At 39.6% G+C, this 24,572-nt stretch overlaps 2 protein-coding genes across 3 annotated transcripts; one reads left to right on the forward strand and one right to left on the reverse strand.

The window, feature by feature from the left end:
- Positions 1–7,250: 7,250 nt before the first annotated feature.
- On the forward strand, positions 7,251–9,777 carry LOC146387007 (G-protein coupled receptor 84-like). The gene is made up of 2 exons (XM_084927223.1): positions 7,251–7,466; positions 8,361–9,777. Exon 2 carries the CDS (start codon positions 8,372–8,374, stop codon positions 9,593–9,595), a length of 1,224 nt encoding a protein of 407 aa, XP_084783349.1. The 5' UTR covers positions 7,251–7,466; positions 8,361–8,371; the 3' UTR covers positions 9,596–9,777.
- A 4,347-nt stretch (positions 9,778–14,124) lies between these two features.
- stat2 (signal transducer and activator of transcription 2) lies at positions 14,125–24,232 on the reverse strand. Of its 2 annotated transcripts, none has more exons than XM_084928312.1 (24): positions 24,045–24,232; positions 23,316–23,447; positions 23,084–23,228; positions 22,618–22,713; positions 21,940–22,032; positions 21,774–21,852; positions 21,534–21,613; positions 21,288–21,439; positions 21,019–21,177; positions 20,829–20,918; positions 20,029–20,088; positions 19,872–19,892; positions 19,682–19,775; positions 19,382–19,429; positions 19,202–19,285; positions 18,949–19,047; positions 18,690–18,825; positions 18,446–18,498; positions 18,160–18,245; positions 17,381–17,517; positions 17,081–17,269; positions 16,944–16,998; positions 16,662–16,753; positions 14,125–14,933 (listed from the first exon to the last, which is right to left on the reverse strand). In XM_084928312.1, the coding sequence occupies exons 2-24, from the start codon at positions 23,444–23,446 to the stop codon at positions 14,704–14,706; spliced, it is 2,409 nt and encodes an 802-aa protein (XP_084784438.1). In that variant the 5' UTR covers position 23,447; positions 24,045–24,232; the 3' UTR covers positions 14,125–14,703. The 2 variants fall into 2 exon arrangements, with proteins under 2 accessions (XP_084784438.1, XP_084784437.1); XM_084928311.1 differs by having other exon boundaries at positions 21,534–21,616.
- Positions 24,233–24,572: the final 340 nt, after the last annotated feature.

Consider the following 24,572-nt stretch of genomic DNA (forward strand, 5'->3'; position numbering starts at 1 on the left):
AGCACCATTTCTGTCCCTTAGTGTGACATAATGTCCTCTGGTGTGACTTTCATAAAATTACCCCCCCCCCACCAAAAAAAAAAAAGCTCTTCTTTTTCTATCATTATCTCACCTGTTAAGGAGAAGGTACATACATACTTATACATTATAGATGTACATACATACGCTCCATCAATGCCTGGAGTTAAATCTGAAATATTGGTTTGTAGCTGTAAAGTTTCCTCACTTTGATGGCAAGCTTTATAAAGCACATATATCAGTATTTTTTAATGTTTTTAATGTGTTTTATTGGCACAAAAGGAAGGCATATGTGAAATGGAAACTGGTATTAGATTTTCAGTGCTACAGGCCAAATCTGCTCTTCGGCATGACGTGGTGGTTCACGTCCAACAGGGCAGAGGAGGATTTGGTCTTGGAGCAGTAACACCTCGGTGGCAACAGGCATCTGTAACTGAACGTCAAAAAGTGGTAGTGGAGAAGGTGTGACAACAGGAGGAAACAGCCAGACATGCTAGAGCCCCTCCATCCCAGACCTGGGCACGCTGAAGGTCGCCAAGGATTGGCAGATGCAAGTGGACTTGGATCAGAGGCTAATTTTCCCACAGAGATCGTAACAACTACTGTGCGACCAGACCTCGTCCTTTGGTCTAACTCCCCAAAACCGCGAGACACACGCCCAGGATTGATCGACCCGTGGTGGGCCTGCCTCAACAGGGGGCGTCAAAAGGGTAAAACATAACATTAGAAATTTTGCTGGTTGACTGAAACAGCTGTCTCAGGGCCTCCTGGGGACTGTGCAGCTAACCTCATGAAACCTCAATGAAAGAATAAGAAAGAAAAATGTTCCGCTCTTCTCCCCTCTGCTCTTCTTCCCTTTTCTGGAAGGCAGTGGGGAGGTAGAGCGTACAGCCCGATCCGGCGAGGAGGTGTGAGAAGCCAGATCAGGCGCCCCCCATCCAGATCTCCTCTCTGCTTTCTCCTATCTTATCTTACTTACTTGTCTTACTCCTCTCTATCACCTTTTCTGTCCCTTTGAAGAAATGAGGCTCCATAAATGTTAAAGAGGCAAGTATTTCTCAGTTGCAGTGAATAGATAGAATAAACTGTAGAAAACTAAACAGCAGAAAGAAGAAGAAAAATAACAATTTTAACATAAACCATTGACACACTCTGGGGCCTGATCAACCCTGGCAGGGCCTCCTTGGATGAGGGTGTCTAGTGATAATGGCCGAAACACCCTATGAATCCAAGGTCCACTACTGATGATGTGTCCCAAATTTTAATATGATCATTTAGATCAGATCTCTAATCCCTAAACCTAACCAAGGAAAAAGGGCAGATTAGCTTGGGTAAAAGAACAAAAGTTGAGGCACACAACGATGTGTGCCGCTGGTAAAGTTTCTGGGCTGCTTTTCCTCATAACAGCCATCCCCCAAGATTTTCTCCATTTAAAGCAATGCATTGTCAGGGAATGTAACATCTGGTCCTTTTACTGAATTCTAACTTGCGTTTTAATGATTTGGGAGAGAATTTCAAAATCATCTTGTAGGTTACAAAACTAGATAAATGTTATTAAACGTTCATCAATCAGAATATCATCTCTGTCCCATCCTTTATTTCATTTCACTAGCTGGGCCCACATCCTCATTTATGTTTGACAGCGTTTTAGTAGGAAAAAGTGAATGCTCTGACATGAATTGAGCTGCGGTTTGGGGAAGGCCTCGAAGGGGACTGGCGATGGCTCCCGGGCCTGGCAGATCCCCATGTACTAAATAGAAGTGAAGAAGCTGAAGAATGGAGAAGAAGGAGGGAGGGAGGGTGGGGCATGTAAACGAGAATGATCAGCTTGCAGAACTAGGGGAACCTATATAGATGGCAGCCGGAAGGAGCGTGTTTGGAGGCGTGGTCCTGCTCCTGAAATTCCAATACATAATCTCCAATAAATAAAAGATGGCAATATTTCCAAGGTGGAAAAAAAGTTATATTTCGTTTTAGTGTCCCCTAATTCATTTTAACAACTTTGGTATTAGCTTACTTTTATTCACACTGAAGTAATGAGAGACGTAACATTTCTTGCAGTTGTTAAATTTGAACATTCAAAGCCAGTAAACAATGTCTCCCATTTCATGGGTTGGCATTTGGATTTGCTTGTCTTCTTGTCACAGGTTTAGGACATGCTCAGAGAGCAGTTCTGCTGTTCCCACCTGTTAGTGAAGCCTCCACCTCCCCCTGGTGGTCATCTTCAAGAAGAGTTAACCTGTCAACTGTGCTGATGAGCTTTGCGACAAGTCGTGTTACTTAGCAGACTGTTTGTAAAAGCTTTTCCCATCTACAGCAGAAAATGCAGAGTAGTGGACTTTTGTGACACCGAAAGAGTCCACTCCCCACCCACTAATACTCATGTACATGTATTTGCCCTAAGAAAAAAATCATAAAGTCTTTATACAACTTAGTTTCACTTCATATTGTGGCGAGCTCAGACAAGGAGGAGATGGAGGTATCGTTTGGTCTTGCTTCCCGTGAGCTAGCCAGGGAGCACAGCCGTTTATTAACATTTGCAGAAGAGCACACTGCCGCTAGCTAACTGCTCAGCGCGGCAACAACACAGCAACAACACACAGGGCGCCCTCTGACCCCGGAAGGACACACCGTCGCAGCGAGAGGGCGTCACCCGTCACCATGGCAACATACACAAAACATAACTGTACAAACAGAACCCCGAACAGCCCTGACCCGCTACAATATATTTCCCTTTGTTGTCCACACCCCACATATAGTACTTTCCTACCCACCAGTGGGGCCTGCCCCTAAGTCTGAGAACGACCGTTGTAGTGGTTTCTGCTCCTAATTTTACCCACTTTCACCTTGCTTAGTCTTCTGGGAGAGGTGGTGGGCACACTGGGTTTCATTTGATAGTGGTTTTAAACTTAGGGAGTTTTTTTCCTACACTTCTCCAAAACTGAAATGAACAACATTCGGTTGCTTCCGTCTCTTCCATCTTGTTCAAATGTATGACTCAAAGTAGGTTTAGGTCAACAGAACCTGCAACCCTTAAAAATATTTTCACAGAGCAGAAAATGTCAGAAAACAGTGACAGAACCAAGTGCTCACTGTCAAAATGCACATCCGTTACTTTGATCAAATAATGAATAGAATTTCATTTGAAACTAAAGGTTTTATTAATCAGTCATGTGTCTTTGGTCAGGTTTCAAACAATCAACACAATACACCAAACGTGATTTCACGTGTGCTTTACACATTGTTTTCACTCAAGAATTTTTTTTATTTATTTTTTTGGGGATGCTGCTGCAGTAGCATGAGACAGACACAAGCTCAGATACAAACTCAGGTCAGTGAATCAGAGGCTTCTGGAGCATGCAGTGCTTCTAAAGTGTTAACTTCTACATGTGCTGCCACACTGAGCCAGAAATTCACACACTTTGCACACTCCATCACACGTCTGTTTTCTCGTGTACGCTGAACTGTCGGACAAATTAACTAATAACAAAGTTACAGGAACATCAGGGGGGCAACAAGAAATGATCACAAATGTGTAAATCGTGCAGCTGCTCAGAGTGACATCAGGCTGCTTTTCTCCTCTCAAATTGTGTGACAGGAGCACGTGTGACAGTGAGTAACCATGGTTACAGGGGACGCTCTGAAACTCATGATCCCCAGTAAAAGATCTCAGGTTATTATATCCCTCTAAAATCAAGGCTGTGCTCAAATACTGAAGCCTAGTTAAAAAAATATATACTGCATGTGTATGTGTGTATTACTGCTGTAAACTTAATAACACTGACATCAATCCATAGGAAATAATACGTGCAATGTGTCACTGATGTTATTTCAGAAGTGAAAAATGAACCCTTCTCCTGACTGCATTTGGTGTAACTTCCCTGTTCATGTTTTGTTGTGCTTTTCAAAGATATGCATGTCTGGCATTCGGTGCATGCCATGAAGAAGACAATAGAAGTTAATGTATTCTGTTATGCTCCATTTGATACTACTATTCTAAAACCACTCTGTAAAGTGTAAAATAAATACAATGTAGATAAATACAATGCAATGACAAAAACACTGTAAAAGGAGAGTGATCATTAAAAAATAAAATACTGCGAGGAGAGGTGGAGAATGAACTTAACCTGGGTGTCTATTGTCTTGTGTAGTCTGGGAGATGATTGGATGATGGGATGGTTGCAGTTTTCTCTGCGGTGGGGTCGAGTGGGCCGCCCTGGGATCTGTGGGGCTGGGCGGTGCTGCTGCACCGATCCAGATGGGCCTGGGCCTCCCTGCTGCTGCAGCGCCGGGTGCGGTCTGCTTGTCTGCACCCCAGGGAAAAGGGTAACATCTCCTGGGTCTAGGTGCAGTTTTCCCCACTGGGGGCAAGGGTACCTGAACCTGGGTATAGAGCATGTTTGGGGAGTGTGATTGTGTGTACAGGGCATGATGCTTGACATTTTATATTCATTTAAAAAGTGTTGTTATTAAAAGACAAAAGTCAAAATACAAAAGATTTCAGGGCTGCACAAAGCCCCCAGTCAAAGGAGCCTAACCCTAGCCCTAACCCTAACCCTCGCCTGTCTGAGGATCATCAGAGGGTCCTTTTGTCCCTCTGTGGAGGGATATTCCCACTAGGTTTAAATCTGGGACTCCCCACCATTTGACCTTAGAACTGAAGAAGCTTCTCGGATGAGAGGTGAAACGTCTTCAAGCAACTTAAAGAAGTCCAGACGCTTTTCTTTGCAAGCTCCTTTGACTACGATGACCTGGATGACTGAGAACCTTCACAGACAAAGCCCCCAGTGTTTAATTATGCACTTTGTAACTTTAGACAATTAATGTTTGTTAGTATTATAATAAGTAAGTAAAGTTAATTTATTAAGCATTTTCACAGACAAACATCACAAAGTTCTTAAAATAAACAAGAGCATTACCTGGCATAACAGCCAGTTAAAAAAGATACAATTAGACACAATAAATAATCTGAAAAAATCTTTCAATAGAAATCCTATTTTAAAAAAAAGTCATAGAAACAGCATAGTTACAGCTGTTCCACCGCTTCTGTCAGAGATCTGAGGTGAATAGAAAAACTGTCTCCAGGACATCGTATTGAAAGGTGTCAGACTTAATTTTCACACTGCCAGGTCAAAACCATGTTTCATGTGAAATAAACACAAGCTTTCGGGAACCCTCTTTGGTGCGCAGTGGAAACAATATTCAGAAACTCTCCTTTTTGTCCTTTTGTCCTTTTACTGCCACACAGTGGAAAAGTCTAACTTAAGAACAGGATTTGCTTAATAATACATGTCATATATGTTAAAAACATCCTCTTTATTAACTGCCACAACTTTTTCCCCCCACAACTTTGTTGCAATTCTGTACTCAAAGAGACAAGAAAAGACGTCACGGACAATTTCAGTAGTTGTTCTGCATTTTCTCGTGACTCACTGCTTACTGCTCTGTGTGTATGTTGCATTTGAGACCTCATAAAATGGCCTCTATTTACAGAAACAGGAAACTTTAAAGGGACAAATTTGTGGTTTGGCGGTAACACTTTTATCTGCCTGTTACTAACCTGCAGATGCAAAGGAGATGCATTTGTCAGTATGCAGCTTTGGACAGTGTTTCCTGTCCAAAGCAAATGAGAAAATTAATTTAAATACTTCAGATTGGACTGGACTATTTATCAGAATCAGAATCAGAATACTTTATTAATCCCTGGGGGAAATTATTTTTTGTTACAGTGCTCCATTATAAACCAACATTAAGACAAGACAGACAATACGCTAACTAAGAATAGTACAATATATACATATATATACATACATAAGTCACTCATAAATAAATCGCTGGAAAAGAAACGTGTAGTTGTAGCAGTAACCAGTGTGTTAAGTGGATGCGTTGTACAGGGAGATGGCCACAGGCAGGAAAGATTTCCTGTGTCGTTCAGTGGTGCTTTTCGGTAATCTCAGTCTCTCACTGAACGTGCTCCTGTGACTGACCAGCATGTCATGGAGTGGGTGGGAGGTGTTATCCAACATTGTCTTTATCTTGGACAGCATCCGCCTCTCCGACACCACCTTGAGGGAGTCCAGCTCCATCCCCACAACATTACTGGCCTTACGGATTAGTTTATTAAGTCTGTTGGCATCTGCGACCCTCAGCCTGCTCCCCCAGCATACAACAGCATAGAGGATCGCACTGGCCACAACAGACTCATAGAAAATGCTGAGTATTTTCTGGCAGATGTTGAAGGACCTCAGTCGCCTCAAAAAATAGAGACGACTCTGGCCCTTCCTGTAAAGTGCTGTGGTGTTTTTAGCCCAGTCCAGTTTATTGTCTATGTATACTCCAAGGTATTTATAGTCCTCCACAATGTCAACACTGACCCCCTGGATTGAAACAGGGGTCAAGTGTTTCCTGGTCTTCCTGAAGTCCACGATCAGTTCCTTGGTCTTTGCCACGTTGAGCTGCAGATGATTCTGCTCACACCACGTGACAAAGGAGTCGACCACAGCCCGGTACTCTGTCTCATCATCCCTGCTGATGCATCCAACCACAGCAGAGTCATCAGAAAACTTCTGAAGATGGCAGGTCTCTGTGCAGTGGCTGAAGTCTGTGGTGTAGAGGGTGAAGAGGAAGGGGGAGAGGACAGTCCCCTGTGGTGCCCCTGTGTTGCTGATCACCTTGTCAGACACACACTGTGGGAGACGTACATATTGTGGTCTTCCTGTCAGGTAATCAACAATCCAGGACACCAGAGAAGCATCCACCTGCATCGCTGCTAACTTATCACCCAGGAGGGTCGGCCTGATGGTATTGAAAGCACTGGAAAAGTCAAAAAACATTAGGACTTAGATTGTTATACATTTTTCACAGGATTCCATTTTAACTACTTGGATCAAATGCTGTTTCCTCCCTTGAGTTGCTCTGTCATGCCTTTACTGAAGTCACCATCAGTTGCTGCCTTTTTTGGTTCTTAGCATCTTTTACCTGTTTCAGTTGAAATGACAAGGGAGCGACTCACCTGATCATTAAACTCCACATCGGTCAACTGTCCGATTAGTCTTCTAAAAGCAGACAGCTGTGTATAAAATGTAATCCATAAAATAATGCAGTACCTTTTGATTGAAGTACTGTGCAAATACTGTGATAATGATCAAAATATTTCATGCCATGCACACATAACTCATAGCTAGATGAGAAAACTTTTTGGACATCTAATTATTACATCAGAAATTAGGAAAAGGGAAAAATACACTCAATCTTGCTTCCCAAATTTAGACAGTGGAAATTCCCTGCTTCATATCACTTCACAGTATAACGGGTACTTAAGCAACACAGAGGAGACACATGCTCACAGTGGCATCAGCAGGAAGAGAAACATTCAGTGTGGCGGTGCACTGCAAAGAATTACTCAGCTACATGTTAACAGTCAGAACGGGGACCACAAGTATTTAAAGGTGAGAACTTTTTTCTTTTAATTGGTCATGATTTTCCTTGATTATTGGTAATGACTGTTTATGATCATCTTTAACTACTGAAGTGTTTTTTTATGTTAAGTCTTATTTTTGGTTCAGTTACATTTTAGCGTAATTAAATGCAGTTTTTCCGCCATAACATCTAAGTAGAAGTTTTAAATTTGAGTTCAGCTGAAAGGCAATTTAAGGGTTGCATTAAGTGAGCTGAACTTGACTAACAGAAAACAAAACCAGTTTCTACTTCATTGTGGTTAACACTGTGGACATTTTCAGGTGACAGCGTTAGATTAAATCAGCCACAGCAGTAAATTATGTTTACTAAATTGATTGATCATTAAATGCAAGATTTTCCTAAAACTCCAAAGATCAAAGCACAAGAAATATAATCACACAGTGACACAAATGAATGACTAAAACAGAAACTCAAAGTTTTCATGTTGTAAACGTCTTGGTCTTTTGCCCTGTAACAGGGTGGACCCTGAGCTATACATAACCACTATTGAAAGTACAGGAAGTGGTAAGGTGACACCAATTCACGCTGTTAAAGAACAAAGGGACTGACACTATAACAGCACACTGCAAATACCTGAAAAGCGCACACCTGCACTGGCTCATATAAAATATCTTTGATCAAGTGTTTCTACATTTCAGCAACTGCATTTCATTGCCTTGTACTTGTGACATGTGCAATGACAATAAAGTTGAATTCTATTCTATTCTATTCCTGCTCTTCACAACAAAGTAAATGAGCGATGTTTCTAAACAAATGTTTCTAAAAAAGGAAGTGGTTAACTGTGTAATCCACCTGTAGCTTCCCTTTTAACTTTCAGTAAGCACAGTGCAAAGACATTAACCAGTGTTTTGATTCCTGTTTAGTTGACAGAATAATGATGAATCAAACAAACCACACCGAGGATGTCTTCTCCTGCTACAGTCCTTCTGTTGAAATCTACCGGTACTTCGCTGTGCTGTGGGGATGTGCTGTAACCATCACGGGTACGGTGGGGAACCTGATGACCGTTCTGGCTTTCGCTTTTGACCCACGTCTGAGGACTCGCTTCAATGTGCTCATTGTCAACCTGGCTGTCGCTGATCTCTTGTACTGCACCATCCTGCAGCCCATCTCCGTCGACTCCTATCTACACCTCAGGTGGCGCAGTGGTCATCTGTGGTGCAGAATCTTCGGCCTGCTCCTCTTCCTCTCCAACTCTGTCTCCATCATTACCCTCTGCCTGGTAGCAGTGGGCAGATATCTCCTGGTTGCAAAGAGAGCTGTGTTTGACCGTGTTTTTTCTAACCACGGTCTTACTTTACTCATCATCTTTGCGTGGGCGCTCAGCCTGGTCAGCTTTGGTCCACTCTGGTCTGTCTATGTGTTTGTGCCACAGGTGTGCACATGCAGCTTCCATCGTACCGAGGGTCGTCCTTACACCACCATCCTGCTATTTTTTTATTTTTTTATTGGTCTGGGCTTTGTTGGTGCATTCTACCTGCTCATTTACAAAAAAGTTCAGGCTGCATCACAGGCTCTGCTCCGCTACAGACTCAGCCGCCGGTCATCCAAGAGAAAACCAGCATCTTCAGTTCAAGGGACTGATGACAGCGGTGTGGAGAGCGGCATAAAGACATGCACCTCTGATCTGAGCAGCCATGAAATATCCCAAAACATGGATGTGAAAAATCAAAATGTGACCCGTGAAAAGTCTTCCTTTTTCACCACAAGCAATGACACAGCATTAAATTCATCAGCAGCACAGAAGCCTTCCACTGATATCATCGAAAAACCACCTACAACCACACCTGCTAAAACAGCTCACTCATCGCATTCTGCAACCTCAGGGGACGACAGTGAATTCAAGCGTGTGACACGGATGTGCTTCACTGTTTTCCTCTGTTTTGTGTTCTGCTTTGTCCCGTTTCTGTTGCTGAACATAGCCGACAAACAGAACCGCGCCCCACAGGTATTGCACATGTTCTGTGCCAATCTCACCTGGCTCAACAGCTGCATTAACCCTGTGCTGTATGCCATCATGAACCGCCAGTTTCGACAGGCCTATCATGTGGTGCTGAGTAAGATGGCGTCTCCCTTTACTCACCTCTACAGCAGGTAAAACATGCCGCTACTGGATCCTGATCCCTTGGAACTGAAACTTGTCCGACATACAACACTGCTTTTGTCACTCTTGTTATTCATGTTACATTACAGCTCTTTAATACGCACAAAAATCTTAACAATTATATTTTTATATGTTGTCATCTTTAGAGGGATGCTTCACAGTTTCTGTACTTTGTATATACCCAAACCAGAACATGTGTTTTTGTTATTTAATAAATTATATATTGTAATACATATTACATTGTTGTATTTGTATTTGTTACACATCATTATCTTACATCATATTTAAAAAACCCTCCAGGATTACAAAATCAGTGCCGGATATTGCTTTTCAATGCAACACGCCTTATTTCAGCAACTCAGGAACTTAGGACTCTATGCTGTGTCTCAATTCTGTACTGCCTTTGCTGATAGTGACTAATGGTAAGAATAGGTCAGGTCATGCAGCCTTTAGGGCATGGCTATTCAACTACGAAGTTAGTTGGGCCAGATTTTCAAACCGAGGAATTTATGTGGGCCAGATTTTTTTTTTGAAGCCAGTAAGCAGCAGATCATGATCAATTTCAAACCCACACAACTGTATTGAAAAACAAGTAATTTTTTTATTCCTTTTCCCCTGTAAATCTGGTGACCTCTCACAAATGCACACCAAAAGGTCCATTTAAAGAAAAGGGAGCTATAACTAAACTATTTTATACACATTTGAAATAATAATAATAATAACAAAAAAACATTTAAATAATTCCCTTTCAAATTAAAATAAATATTTCGCTGACCACTCACTTCCTGCCATGGATGGAGCCCCATCCGTCACAAGTATACAGACACGCTTCATATCCAGACCATTTTCCTCAAAAAGAGCTTAAATCTTCTCAAACATTATTTCGCCAGCTGTGTGTCCCTCTAACGGTAGTAAGCCGAGCAATTTCCCATCCAAAAAACGGACATATACGCACAACTGTGCATTATCAGTTCTGTCTGTGATCTCCTGCTATAGACATTACATCAGTTTTCTTCAGGTCATCTAACAGCATTTCAAACTCGTCTGACGCCAGAACTTCTACTCTACGAATATTTGAACTGTCCTACAGGGGTAGGTTTTTAATAGCAGATGTCACACTTACTTTAATTTTTTCATCACTTTTCACCGCATCCACCACGGCCAGCATGCAGTATTTCACTGTTTCAGAATCTGTGAAAGGCCTTTTCTTCTTCGCCAAGAAGGAAACACGAAGGGAAGATGCTGCAGCTCTCTCTTGGGCTGTACAGGACCCTCACCATGGTAGTAGAACTCCGGTTGTAAGATTATTAAACTCGGTAAAATGAATAAGTATTTGTCAGTCCAGGCAGGGTTAAACCGACAGTTTTCATTGTCAATTTTGTACTTTTGGAGTGAGAAAGACATGCTGTTGTCACATCATATATTACGACGATTGTTTAATATGTTTACATCACGGTGCATTGTGGGTTAAATATTGCTAGGCTACTAGGAGTGTTGCATTCACAGTCTACACTACGCTGTAGGAATTTTTAATTTTTTAAAAATTAATTAATGAATCAATTTTTTGCGTTTTCTCTGTGTTTCTGCCAGGACCACAGGCAGGGCCACTCGCAAGTTGCTTCTGGGCCGTATTTGGCCCGCGGGCCGCCATTTGAATAGGCTTGCTTTAGGGTAATATGTGGGTGAAACGTGCATGTACGAACATGTATCTGTATTTTACTCACTTCGGCACAAAGGAAGCTGATGGAAAAAGTGCCAGAAGCAGCAATGGTTAATTACAATGTGAAAGTTGTGACACAGCATAAGTCAAAGCATAAAAGCAGTGTATGTGGTGCTTTCCTTGGAAATTATAAGTATAGTATAAAGTATAAACTGCTTAACATGTTTAAGCTTAACAGTAACTAAAGTAACTTAACCTTGTAAATCTTATCTTGAGTCAGCCTTGTCGTCCAGCTGCTGAAAGTAAGTAAAGCCTGGTTGTAATCTGTGGTGAAAAAGTTTGCTGTTTCCACCTTTAGTGGGAGCAGTTTTCTTGCATATTGTGCTACTTTTGATATTGAAGTGTTTTTTCTGTGACAAGGAAACCATTAACATGGCTCTTGCTCTTGGACATGCTTAACCTTGTCTCCTTGTTAGAGGTGGGTGAATCAATCTAAAATACCAACGCTGCTATTGGTATTGGATACTAGATAGACAGACAGATTTTTTGCAGATCTATTTATTACATCAGAAATTAGGAAAATGGAAAAATACACTCAGTCTTGTTTCCCCAAATTTAGACAGCAGAAATCCCCTGCTTCAAATCACTTCACAGTGTAACGGGTACTTAAGCAACACAGAGGAGACACGTACACATAGTAGCATCAGCAGAAAGAGAAACATTCAGTGTTGCAGTGCACGGCAAAGAATTACTCAGCTACATGTAGTCAGAACAGGAACCACAAGTATTTTAAGGTGAGAATTATTTTTTTTTTGTGGTAATGATTTTCCTTGATTACTTGTTTACAATCATCTTTAACTCCTGAAGTGTTTTTTTAAAGTAAGTCTTTCTTTGGCTCACTTACATTACAGCTTCATCAAATGCAGTGTTTCACTAACAGACAGCCAGTGGAAGTTTTAAATTTCAGTTCAGTTGAAAGGCAGTTAAAGGGTTGCATTAAAAAACACACTGATTCTGAATTTTTAGTAAATTGAACAGTAAAACAAAACCAAAAAATCATTTTTAATAAATTGATTGATGATTAAGTGGAAGATTATTCTAAAATTACAAAAATCTAAGCACAAAAAATATAGTGTCACACTATATTCATTAACCACAATAAATGACTAAAACAGAAACCCAAAGCTTTCATGTTGTAATTAACTTGCCCCTTTCCCCTGTAACAGGGTGGACACCGAGCTATACAGAACTACTATTGAAAGTACAGGAAGTAGCAGGGTGACACTAATTCATGCCATTTCTTTTTTTGTTAAACAAAAATATTTAATCTATTATCACTAGACATACCTTGTAAATCTTATCTAGAGTCAGCCTTTTGAACCAGCCTTTGTTTCAAACCTCTAAGTTCAGTATGTAACCCACTGAATTGTGTTAAAAAAATTTCCCTTAGTTATTTTGGAAAATTCACAACACAAAAACATTCACAATGAAAAATGTCGCAACTATTTTATTTATTGCTTTAAAGTGCTTTAGAAACAAGCACATTTACACTCCAGGTCTCCAAAAAAAACTAGTTTCAATTTTCTGACCAGTTATGGATTTATTAAGAAAATTACTCACATATAATTAAATTATCAGCTCCATCACTGATTTTATCTTTCAGCTTTATTAGTGAAATTTTCTCTCTCTCTCCCTTACTCTATGTGCAGTCGATGGATCACAGCTGTGATCTGTGAAATAACCCAAATACAACCAAAAGCAACCCAAAACACCTTGAAATTATCACAAGGGGAACAGAAACATGGTAAACAGTTTCATTTATTGGTTGCAGGCACGTGCTGCTAGTGGTGACCTATACTGAGCCTCTTCGCTGAGATTTGCACCAGTTTTGCCCTTAAACAAGTTATGCACTGTTATGCAACAGTCTGTGGCACCTCGGACTAACCAAGCAACCTGGAGGAGGGTTTCAGCCACTGAGTATGAGTCTCAAGATGACAATCAGAAAGGTAAATTTGGTATTAGCATCCTTAAAATCTCTCCAGCAAAATAATGAAAAATGACATCTCAACAAGGACATGTTTCTTTATGCATTAAGCGATCAACTCAGTCACATTTGAGGTTTACTAATGGGAAAGTAGAAAAGAAAATAATATTTCAATGTGACACTTGCAATTCTCAAGAAGTAAATATTCATCCTCTTTTTTGGGATATTTCATGGTTGATTGGCCATGTAACTAATTTTGAACTTTGCAACCTGAAATTAGGAAAAACAAGTATTCACTCCTTTGTTTCGGGGCTTTCTGTTATTGAAATATCTGTTTCTTAAGTCAACTAGCTTCCTACTTACTACAAAATGCAGCCTCATAGGTGAAAGATGAAGCCAACCCTGTGCCACATACTGCAGCTCCTCTAGCTGCCTCTAGATTGTAAGCTATTCCAGAGAAAGTGACTTTTTCATATTCCTCCTTCTCATATTCATGAGTCTCTCTTAATTGTGTCTATATATTGTTTACAGAGAATTGGTGTATTGCATAAACAGACAGCCAAACAATTCTGTGCTCTAGTGATTAAAATGTAAGCACCAATTAGCAGGCATGTGTGATGCAACTAAAAGCCAGCTAATGACTGAGGGCTTCACCCGTTGTTCAAATATGGCTGCAACAAACTAACATGACAGCATGACTTTCATGTCCAGCCTGTTTCTGTGCAAAAAAAAAAAAGTTCTATCAGCAGAAAATCATCATCAGTCAAAATATTAGTTCTAGTCCACAATTTTTACAGGTAATGAGGTGCAGGCTAAAAATATAAAACCAGTTTCCTACATTTGTCAATGTACAATTTGTGTTAATAATCAGACCACACATTTCTTCTTTACTGGTGCTTTTATTGTGACTTAAATGACAGTGTTACTATAAAAGGACAAACTAAAACAGGAAGTGGTATGTTTACATGAATTTTATCACGTTGTAGGTGCCAATATTAAAACAATAACAAAGGGTTCAAAATAAACAAAGATATAATAAATTATGTGCAGTCTATGCAGTAATAGCTCATACAAACCTTTCCCGCCTCCTTACCTGGTCAGTTTTTAAGCATGATTTAGACTTTATGCCTAATCTTAAAATAATAAAGTATGGACTGATATGAGTCCGGCTCATTCAATGTTCTTACGTGTATCTCTTCATAGAGCAGTAAAAATAGTTTAGGATTCACAGGGATGCTCTATAAATTTATACAGTGCACAAAAACATCAGTTATGTGTGATTTTCAGGGTCATCAGATGGGCTGTTGAGCATCTCACATGAAAACGGAATTAAAAGCAAACTATTTCATTTATGCTGGATTTGCCACGTGTGCCACATTTTTCTGATAGAAATGCTGTACTGTGTGTAAAGCTAACAAGTGCATTATGTACAGTAATATGGTTGAATACAAACAGAAGTTAAGGGAAGCTGCCACAGGACTGTGGGAGCAGACAGTTAAATACTTGAAGGCTGAAATCAGGCAGAGATTGGTCATCTTGCAGGAGGTCGTTGTCAAAAAGGTTTGGATTGTTGAGATACATCAGCAGATCCTGCGGCGGCTCTGGGTCTTCAACAGAGCCATTCATCATGGGATCAGGGTCATAAGATTCCAGTGGTGGCGTCAGAGGATAAAGATCCCCGTCTTGTTCTAAGAGTGAAGAAGGGGAAAAAAAAGTTGAATCTGTTGTCATCGCTGTGTAGTTTATTTATGCTCTCGCTAGGGAAATGAAACTGAAAAAACATGTGATTTGCTGTTCAAGCCCAAAGCAGAAAATAGAAAATCACAGGAACTGATTTTGTACAGAACATTTAAACGATGTCCAACTTAGGTAGTTTTTTTTTTTACCTCAGAATAGCTCAGTTGAATCAATACTAAATACAAATATCACATACCCTTTGTAAAGGAATAGTTTATTTTATGGCATATTAGAAAAAACAAAAATGAGCAGTTTAACCATCCATAAAATATTTAAATCTGACTGAAAGTGTCTTTTAAGCTCAATAATTTACATGTTACTGAATAAATAATTAACCCTGTACATAAAAATCCTACACGTGACTAAATCTGACTACTACTACACCCTCACCCCCATATTTTTCCGTCATAAAACTCAGACGTGCATAGAAAATACTGTTAATATTATTTTCCCTGTGAACCCAGAATCACGGAAATATTAAAATCTGAGAACATCAAGTCACTTAATGAGTGCAAAACCTCAGAAACTGTGAGAGCTCGACTGCAGCCATGAACAAAGCACTGACGCTATATGAATAAAACTAAATTGAACTGAATTGTTCTATATTACAGCACACACACATTTTCATATCTTAGTCCAGACATCTCATTTACATTACTCTTTCCCTGGCCGCTTAGCCTAAACCTAACTATAACCTAAATGTAACCCTGACATTAAAAAACACATTTTGAACCTCAAAAATGCCTTCAAACTCGTGGGGACGGGCATTTTATTACATTTATTTTATTTTTATTTTTTTTAAAATCCAAATTATGATTCAACCTCATAGCTGTTTGCCTTCGCTCAAGGCTTAAGTCTTTCTCTAAGGATTTTCTGACGTGTGAATAGAGAAAACAAATGGAAAATTTGCTTCTGAAAGCGGAGCCATTAAAAAAGCGGGCAGTCCCTGTTGCACTCTACAGTTCTCTATGACTTTAACCTTTAAAGCTTGAAGAGATCCAGCATGCATTGCAGATGAACAATTGCAAGTGATGAGAACAGGGCTTGTAGGGATCAATGCAAACAGGGCAAAAGCACTTTGAGCAGTGCGGAGGACAGCAGAGAAGGTGACCTCAAAGGGGAGATCGCAAAGATTTAAATCAGCTATGATTTTTGCTTGTTATGAATAGGATCAAGCAAGGTTTTGATTTGACCAAAAAGTCAAACATAACGTACTGTAAACATTTTTGTAGTAATTAAATGAAGAAAATATAATTTAATTGTGAGTTTTAGATGTGCAAGTATGTATATTACTTCAGTAGTCATTTTAATAGCGACTCCAAGAATGTAATTTAATGTAAAAGGACCAAAAAGCAGCAGGATAATAAAACGTGTTAGTGATTCTATTGCTTGGCCAGAACAAGCCTTTATGTTCACTGCACCATGCTACGGCACATGTGCATGCAGTAAAAGCAGCCAACATTCCCACAAAAGTTCAATTCAAGGATAAAAAATAAATAAATAAATCTTTTAAAAAGCTGTCACCTGACATCTACTGTATTCAGACAGCTTGCTACGCATTGATTTCATGCACTGCAAGACCATGACAGGGATGGTGACAGAGATTTTTGATGGAAGGTGAGTAATTTGTTTGACAAGGTCTTAAGCTGGATTGGACAGCAAGGAGAGGCATGACTCACCAGCTGCCTCTCCACACAGGCCATTCATTGGCTCCAGGCCTTCACCCTGTGCCATGTCAGAGGGCATGGGTGACCTAGCCTCCAGTGTGTTCCTACATGACCAATGATAAACAGTCATTACAACCATTAGCTCATGACATAAAAAAAGGTGTGGGTACACCACTTTTTAAGTGAAGTGCATTTAAGTTTGTTGTATTAATGGGATGTTTTTTTTTTCTTTCTTTAATTCCAACAAGCAAGACACTATAAATTAGCCTGAATGTATATGGACCGCATACTTACTCCTTGGAAACAAACACCAGCTTGGTTTTGATGTACTTTATGTATGGACTGTCCTCTGAAACAAAAAGAAAGAGAAATTTGATTTAATGGGTCATCTGCAGGACTAACTTCAATAATATTTTAAATGGTGGCCTTACCTCCACTCTTCTCAGTGTAATACTTTCCAAAAGCCTTATCTTTCGGGGTGTCCGGATACAGGTAGAGTAGAGGATTTTCTGGGACATTTTCAGCTTCTAAGATCTGGTAATTTCGAATGATTTCATGGAAGGGAATCTGGGAAAGGTCAACTTTGGTGAAGGGCTGGACTGTCTTTATATCAGGCTCACCTAAACAGACAGTGGATGATGTATTAAACAGTTTACCCCGGCCACTGTGAAATGCAGCTTAGTTGTATTTCTTTCAGACATACAAGCAAAAAAAACCCAAAACACTCTCACCAGTCACAGTGATTTCCACCCAGGAGAAGGTAATTCCCCCAATGACGCTTTCACTGAAACGCAACAAGAACGTGCCTCTCTTTTTCTTCTTCAAGAGAGACTTCTCTTTGCCTTTGGTCACAAAACCCATGATGAGCCTGAAGCACAAAAGGAATTTTATTTTAAAAGGCAAACATTTCAGGTTTCACGGACAGTGAAGTTATGAGCTAAACTGCACCATGCATATTAGTAACAGAGTTATCCAGATTACAATACTGACAGTGTGGCATGTGGCTGGATTCTTTTAATCTGTTTAAACATTAACCTGACACTGCTGTCAAGTTTTCAAATACAGATGCTTACTTTTCTTTACTTAAAAAAGACATTTGTTGATAACTTTTGGAGGGCAACCTGCAGATTTTTCCAAAAAATGATTATCCAATATAGTTGTCACGAGTTAAGTTACAATAATAAGAGGTACCTATTTGTTCTGTGTGACATACAAATAATATGCAAGGTACAGTACTGTGCAGAAGTCTTGAGCCACATCTCATTCATTTAGAAAGTCAAAATCCCTTGTTATTTTGTAATTGTGTAAGCTGTCTTGAGCAATAGTTCTCCACGCTTTAATGAAGGTCTTTCAAAATTTTTATTTGGACACTGGTTTGTTTTTCAGTCATTCTCAGTCCAGTCCTTAAAGTTAACTATGTTCAGAGGAATGTTTGTTTTGTTTAACCCATTAAAACTGACCTATGAATCATTCAAGCAAAAAAGCTTCTAAGAATGTATAACAATCATACCCATCCCTCCACAGATCCTCAAGGTATGTTTTCACCATCATCAAAATGCCATCAAACCACACCCAGAAAGTGTCAGGAGTATTCTCCTGTAACACAAACAGCAGAAAATGTCATTTGGACACACCTACAGACCTATGTTCTCTGCAACGAAATGCTCAGATATATTTAGATGAGATGTAATAATTGTTTTTAGTGGTAAGGCTTAAGGTTAAATTACTCAAGACTTGCAAAGTATGGCTTGAGGGATTACAAAATAAAAAAAAACAGTAGCTTTTAGGGCTCTTACCTTGGTAAATTTTGACCACGGTACTGTGCAGCTGTCATAGTTTGGCTTTTTGCCTGGAGATTAAAAAAAACGATGGACAATCACAAGCATGCTTACAAGCCACAAAGGACAACGAATTATGTCAGTCTTGTGCTACTATCTATAAAGGTAAAGTTTGCAAAATCAAGATACATTTTAACAGTACATGAAAGTAGGTGTTGTCAACAATGAGCAGAATGAAGCAGAACACGGTGGAAGAATTTACCAAAGAGCTTGTTTCCGATCATTTCCAGCTGAGTGTCATCCAGGCCACGTTTTGTGGCCGAGAGAAACTGCCAGCTCAACATCTCTCCAAACTGAGGCCAAGTAGCTGCAGGAGTGTTGGCGAAGAACATAACATCCTGGGAAAAGCAGACATATGCACATGATATGTACACGATTAATTTCGTCTGGCCCGTAATTGTATTACAAGGGAACTTGAATGCAAAAGCACAGCATGTCTGCCAGTAACAGTGACTTATCACCTTGGGATCCTGACTGAGCATGTTGAACCAGAGGACAGATGCCCAGGCACTTTGCTGCTGGCTGGAGTTTGAGATGATGACCACAGGGAGGGTGGAGGCCTACAAGTGTGTGTGCCATAAAAACATATAGCTTCTACTTAGGTCATAGTTCTGTCACCAAAGCTGCAAATTAATGATTAATTTTTAAACTGTACTAATGTTCTTTATCTGTGATGGCAGCCATATAACATGAAAAACGCAGAAGAAACTCCACCTGCAGCTCAACAGAGAAGCCTTTCAGCTCAAATACAGTGTTGAAGTAGATGATATGCAGCTCCTCTGTAACACTCAGAGAAATCTATAAACAAGAAAGTAACACACAGATCATTATTCCTTTATTATGATGTAACATTAAGAAGAGATGGTATCAGCAGGGTTACCGATATTAACTCACATCACTGACTCCTTTGCCACCACCTCCTGATTTCTGCTCCTTCAGAGTCTACAGACAAATAGTATTTATGAATTAACTAGTAAGAACGCACACACAGTCACTTCCAAATAACATATAAAAATTCTCACCTGCCAGTAAAGGCTGTATATTGATATAAATGTTATTTTTTGAATTACTTGAGTGTAGCTGATGTATTACATGTTAATACATTGTTAAATATTTGGTTTTAAACCATTTTTGTGTCACAGTTGTATAAAAGTATTTGTATCTAATTGCTTATGAATTCATTATTGAATATACCAGATGTCTGAAGTCTGCCACCATGCCTCCATTCGTGCTCTCAGCCATGTTCAAGGCCTTAATTTTAGTCCCCAAGACATTGAAACGTCGATACCTACAAAAAACAGGAGGTTTACTAAAAACAAGTTCACAGCAAATGTCAAAGCTCAACGTGGCTTCTGAAACTTAGATGTAAATGAAAAAAACTTGCCCTTTGATCTGAGGAGCCTCCCTATATTCAAGGGTGAGAAAAAAACACAGCAGCAGTGATCACAGGGAGGAATTAGACATATTTCTCTAATGTTAAATGCTGGAAGTTTGTTTTACGGGTAATGAAAACAACTAAAGGTCTGAAAGAGAAAACTTACTTGTCCATGGATACATCCACTTTCATGGAGTGGTTCAGTTCCGGAAACTTCACAAGAAGTCTGAAATGGTTAAGTCAGGTGCAAAATGTTAGAGCTTGAGAAATATGAAGATGATGAAGACAAAATGTAAAAAAAAAACAGGAAACCAGGAACGCTCCCAAGGTCACAGCATGGAAGACAGCCAAAGACATACTTGGGAAGAAGATGAGATGGCTCTGCAGGAATGCAACAAACTTTCAAACTTACTCGCATTATTTCACAATTGATTCTTTGTTTACATGGTGGAAATAAAGGCCAACAAAACCACTCTCTATACCAGTCTGTTTCTATAAAGATACAGCAGCTTGATATGCACATTATCCTAATAAGTACAGCATAGTACAGTAAGATAAGGGGGGCGCAATGTCAAACATATATATTTACTTTGTGTAATATGCTGAGATATTTGTAATTTATAATTAATTAATTTTTTGTAACTTTGTAATATACTGTATTATTTAATTTGGTTTAGTTAGTAAATGTTCTTACTGTCTTGGAGCACAATAAAGTATTCTGATTCTGACATTATTTACTGTAAGCTCATTAGTGGCTCTACAGGTTTAAAAAGCAAAAGATCCAAGTTCAGTCCCAGGAGGAGACACAAATCCCTCTGGGGTTGTGCCAGCTAGGACACCCAGTGTAAACAAAATCTGCCAAATCAAACATGTGGATTAGGGAGCAGCTGAAAGTAGCTCTCTTATTAATGCAGATAAGTCCATCGAAACACTGCGTGCACGCTGATTTCTGTGCTGGGCACTGACCTGGCTTTGACAGAGAACTGGACATTTGTGCGGAGAACCAAAGATCCTTTCCCCTGAGGCATGGATGGCTGAGTTTCAACCACAAAGGAGCTAAATGTAAGAGTAAAAGAAAAAAAGGGAAAGTCATTTAATTAACTAAAAAATACATAAAAGTGAAAGAGAACATCATAGAGTGTCCTAAAAGAAATACCTCTTGAGTAAGTCTCTTAGAAGAGTGTCCACTCTCTTCTGCAGTGTGGGGTTTTGGGCCTTCACAGGGTCATTTTCATAGGACACTTTTCCTACTAGCTCCTCCAACTTAGTAAGAAACTCCCACACCTGGAACAGACACACTGCCACACAGCTGAACCTAGAGATTCAGAAAGAGAAGAGTATTTATTTTAATTTCATGCAGATTTTAGAGAATGGGGGGATGGACTTTGGAAAAGCAAATTCAGCTCAAAGAGAGAATAAACATACCACTTTTCCAGCTGATCCAGGCAAACATTGTCCGGAGCACCAATGCACGCTTTCTGCTGCCTCCTCTGCCACTCCACCAGCTCCTTCTTCACAAGCACATCAATGATGTCCTGAATCCTGTCCAGAATATCATTTAGGCCTGACAACGTGCTCTAAAAAGTGATTAAATGAGATAAGAATGTAAATAATTAAACAACTACAATAAAACGTTTAAGAATATATTTAGGAATATTACTGACTCCATACCTTCCTGCAGTTATTCAACTTGTTGACAAGCAACTGAAGCGCTTTAATCTGTTCTTTTTTCCTGGCTTCGTCTACCACAGCTGCTTAAAAGTTTCCATGGTGGGATGAAAATTTCCACATGACAAAGACCAAAACAAAAGAGTACATGTAGCTCTGATTTAAATCTTTTTCTAGATTTATTACTAACTCTCACAGACATTAAAGCATGCAAATATAACCAGATTGTTTTCATTTGTTTACCTTCCAACTTCTGGGTTTGGAATTTAAAATCAAACTCATCTTGCTGCTCCTCCAGACATATGATTGTATGTTCCATACACTATAGCACAAAAAAGGAAATAAAAAAAACTGTGACATGCTTTATCCATATAATACAAATAATAACACAAAGGAACATAATCTCCACCTGCACTTCATTCCTCAAGCCAGCCAGTTTACGTTCAAGGTCCTGCTGACTGCTTGTCTCCATTGCCTGTGGCTCAACTTGCAAAAGCTGGACCTAAGAATAAACAAAGGTGGAGCTAATACCAAGATCTTATTATCTTTCAGATGTAATACTGGGTGAAGCTGTCACAAGGGAAATAGTAAGTGAGAGTGTAGTGTAAAAACTGCTGGGGGAAAAATCTTCACGTTTTAGCCCACACAGTGAGTTTCATGGTTCTATTTCGCACACACAGCTCTTTTTAAAAACTGAATGGAAAAAACTAAAACAGGATAAAAATTTACACTAGGCTCCATAAAAGTTTGCATTTAATTTTACACTTAAAAGCTGAATTGCAATACTACAAACACTACAGCTAACAATGGAGTCATAACAGAAAAAAGCCAAAACATGGCAATACACCAATAGATCATATGATATAATGTTTTCCTGTAAAAAAATACCACATACAGGTATATCCAAGTGTGCAAGTATAGTGTTGGGGCACTATTTTTAGCAGAGCATTACCATTTTACAGTACATGCTAAATACCTATGCTTTTTCTGGGTTTATTTGTTTTCTTAAGGCACTTAGCTACATTGTTATCAAAAGTGGCTATACATAAAGTTTATTTTAATTACCACAATGAGACCTTACACCAACCTTTTCAGCCAGTTCAGCGCTCTCCAGGATTTCCTTCTCTTTTTCCAAAAACCAAAGGATGGTGGTTGCCAAAGCACACGGATCATCCACATACCTCTGTAAGAGAGAAATGGCAGAGGCTGGGAGTCACATGTGTTAAAGTATATTATGTTACACTGATACAGTATATAGGCCAATCAACTGTGCAGAATTACTGGAAGACATTAAAAGGCTTTTTTTACTTTTGTCACTTTTTATAAACCTTTACTGTCATAATATAATTTCTCATCAGCCAATAAAGGATTAATAACAGGTTAATGTTTTCCTATGTCTAAATATCTCTCACTTGGCTAAACAGGAAATTCTGAGCATGTAAACACATAAGCAAATCATGGTAAACGGAGTGGTTGCAATTATGATACTATTATTCAAAATCTGCTTTTCCATTTTAAACCAGAGACCTGGGTTGCTCCTTTACTGGACACACCTGAAAGTTCTGCTTATAGCGCCTAATGTTGTGCTGCAGTAAAAATGACTCCTCCTGGACAAAGCGGCTGTGTTGGATGTCCAGATTCTCAAGCAGGACCTGGAACAGCACCATAGCAAAGGCATGGTCCCGTGCTGCCCGCTGCCTGCAGAAAATGACATAATAAAAGCTTTTCACAGCCATACTCACTTACAGTAATAATTGAAGCTCGTTGAATCACAGGGTTCCTTACCACTCCTGCTTCTCTATCCAAGGGGCCAGGTAGTGCCGAACATCCATGGGTAAAGCATCTCTGTCATAGAGCTCGTGTAACTGCTGTCCGTACGCAATAGGAAGCTGTCTCAATCTGTCCCACTGTGCCATCCTAAGATAAGATAAGATAACCTTTATTAGTCCCACACGTGGGAAATTTGTTTTGTCACAGCAGGAAGTGGACAGTGCAAAAGTTATGAGGCAAAAATTAGGATACAATAAGAATAAATACAGTACACAACTGTACAGAATAGAATAAAAATAAAATACTATATACAGTAGAATAAAATAAAATAAATATACAATAAGATAAAAATAGAATACAAATACAAATGCTATATACAACTGAGTAAAAAAGGCACACAAACAGCCAGCAACCACATTAAAGGCTGGATTCAAGTCAACAGCAACGAATGTGTATCTATGCCGGGTGTTAACTTGTCATCCTAGAGTGCGACTGCTTTACAAACAGTGCCATAAAGAGTAAAGTGGGCGAGTTTGTACCAGTATGAAATCAACAGCTGAGCGAACAACAGATGACCGTAGACCAAGTCCTTACTGTATGACGTGAAATCTGTGCACACTGTTTAAGAGCGATACTGAAAACTTAAACTTTACTTTATCTGCAGGTTAGCTAGCTGGCGGAAAAAGTGCCAAGACCACAAATACCTTTCGATAATGACCCGTCGATAATAACACATTTACTCACCTCAGTGCAAGATATCAGTGCGAATCCACTTAGTATACCTTATTAGCTTTCCGCTAGATTAAGACAATGTGCATATCTAGCTCTTCCGTCGAGCTACTTTGGAACGCTGGTAAAACAAAACAACTGTCAAGAGCAAGCAAGCGTGTAAAATGTTTCCCCGTCAAGTCTTTATTTTACTGCTTTTTCATTGGATATCTACTTGTCCCGCCCAAGAAGACCATGACGACTAAACTCCCGACGCCATTTTGGCTCTGAAAGAATTTCCACCAAAGGCAGTTAAAGAGCCGAAATGTCTCAACAAGACTCGCAGATTCCTCGTGAGTTCAGACTTAACGCCTGATTGGTCAGTCCGTGGACAGGACCACGCGTTCTGCTGGTTAACGCATCTGTCAATCTCTCGCGTTGCATAGCAGTGAGCAAAATAGAAACTTACGGCCGTGTAACCAAGAGATTTCCCGAGAAATGACGTCTCGAAAGTGACAAAGCCAAAGAGGAGCATGTGACTCACAACAAACCTCAAAACAGGTT

Source organism: Perissodus microlepis, chromosome 5 (assembly GCF_051167445.1).
Source record: "Perissodus microlepis isolate ML-2025 ecotype Zambia chromosome 5, ASM5116744v1, whole genome shotgun sequence".
Taxonomy (NCBI): Eukaryota; Metazoa; Chordata; class Actinopteri; order Cichliformes; family Cichlidae; genus Perissodus; species Perissodus microlepis.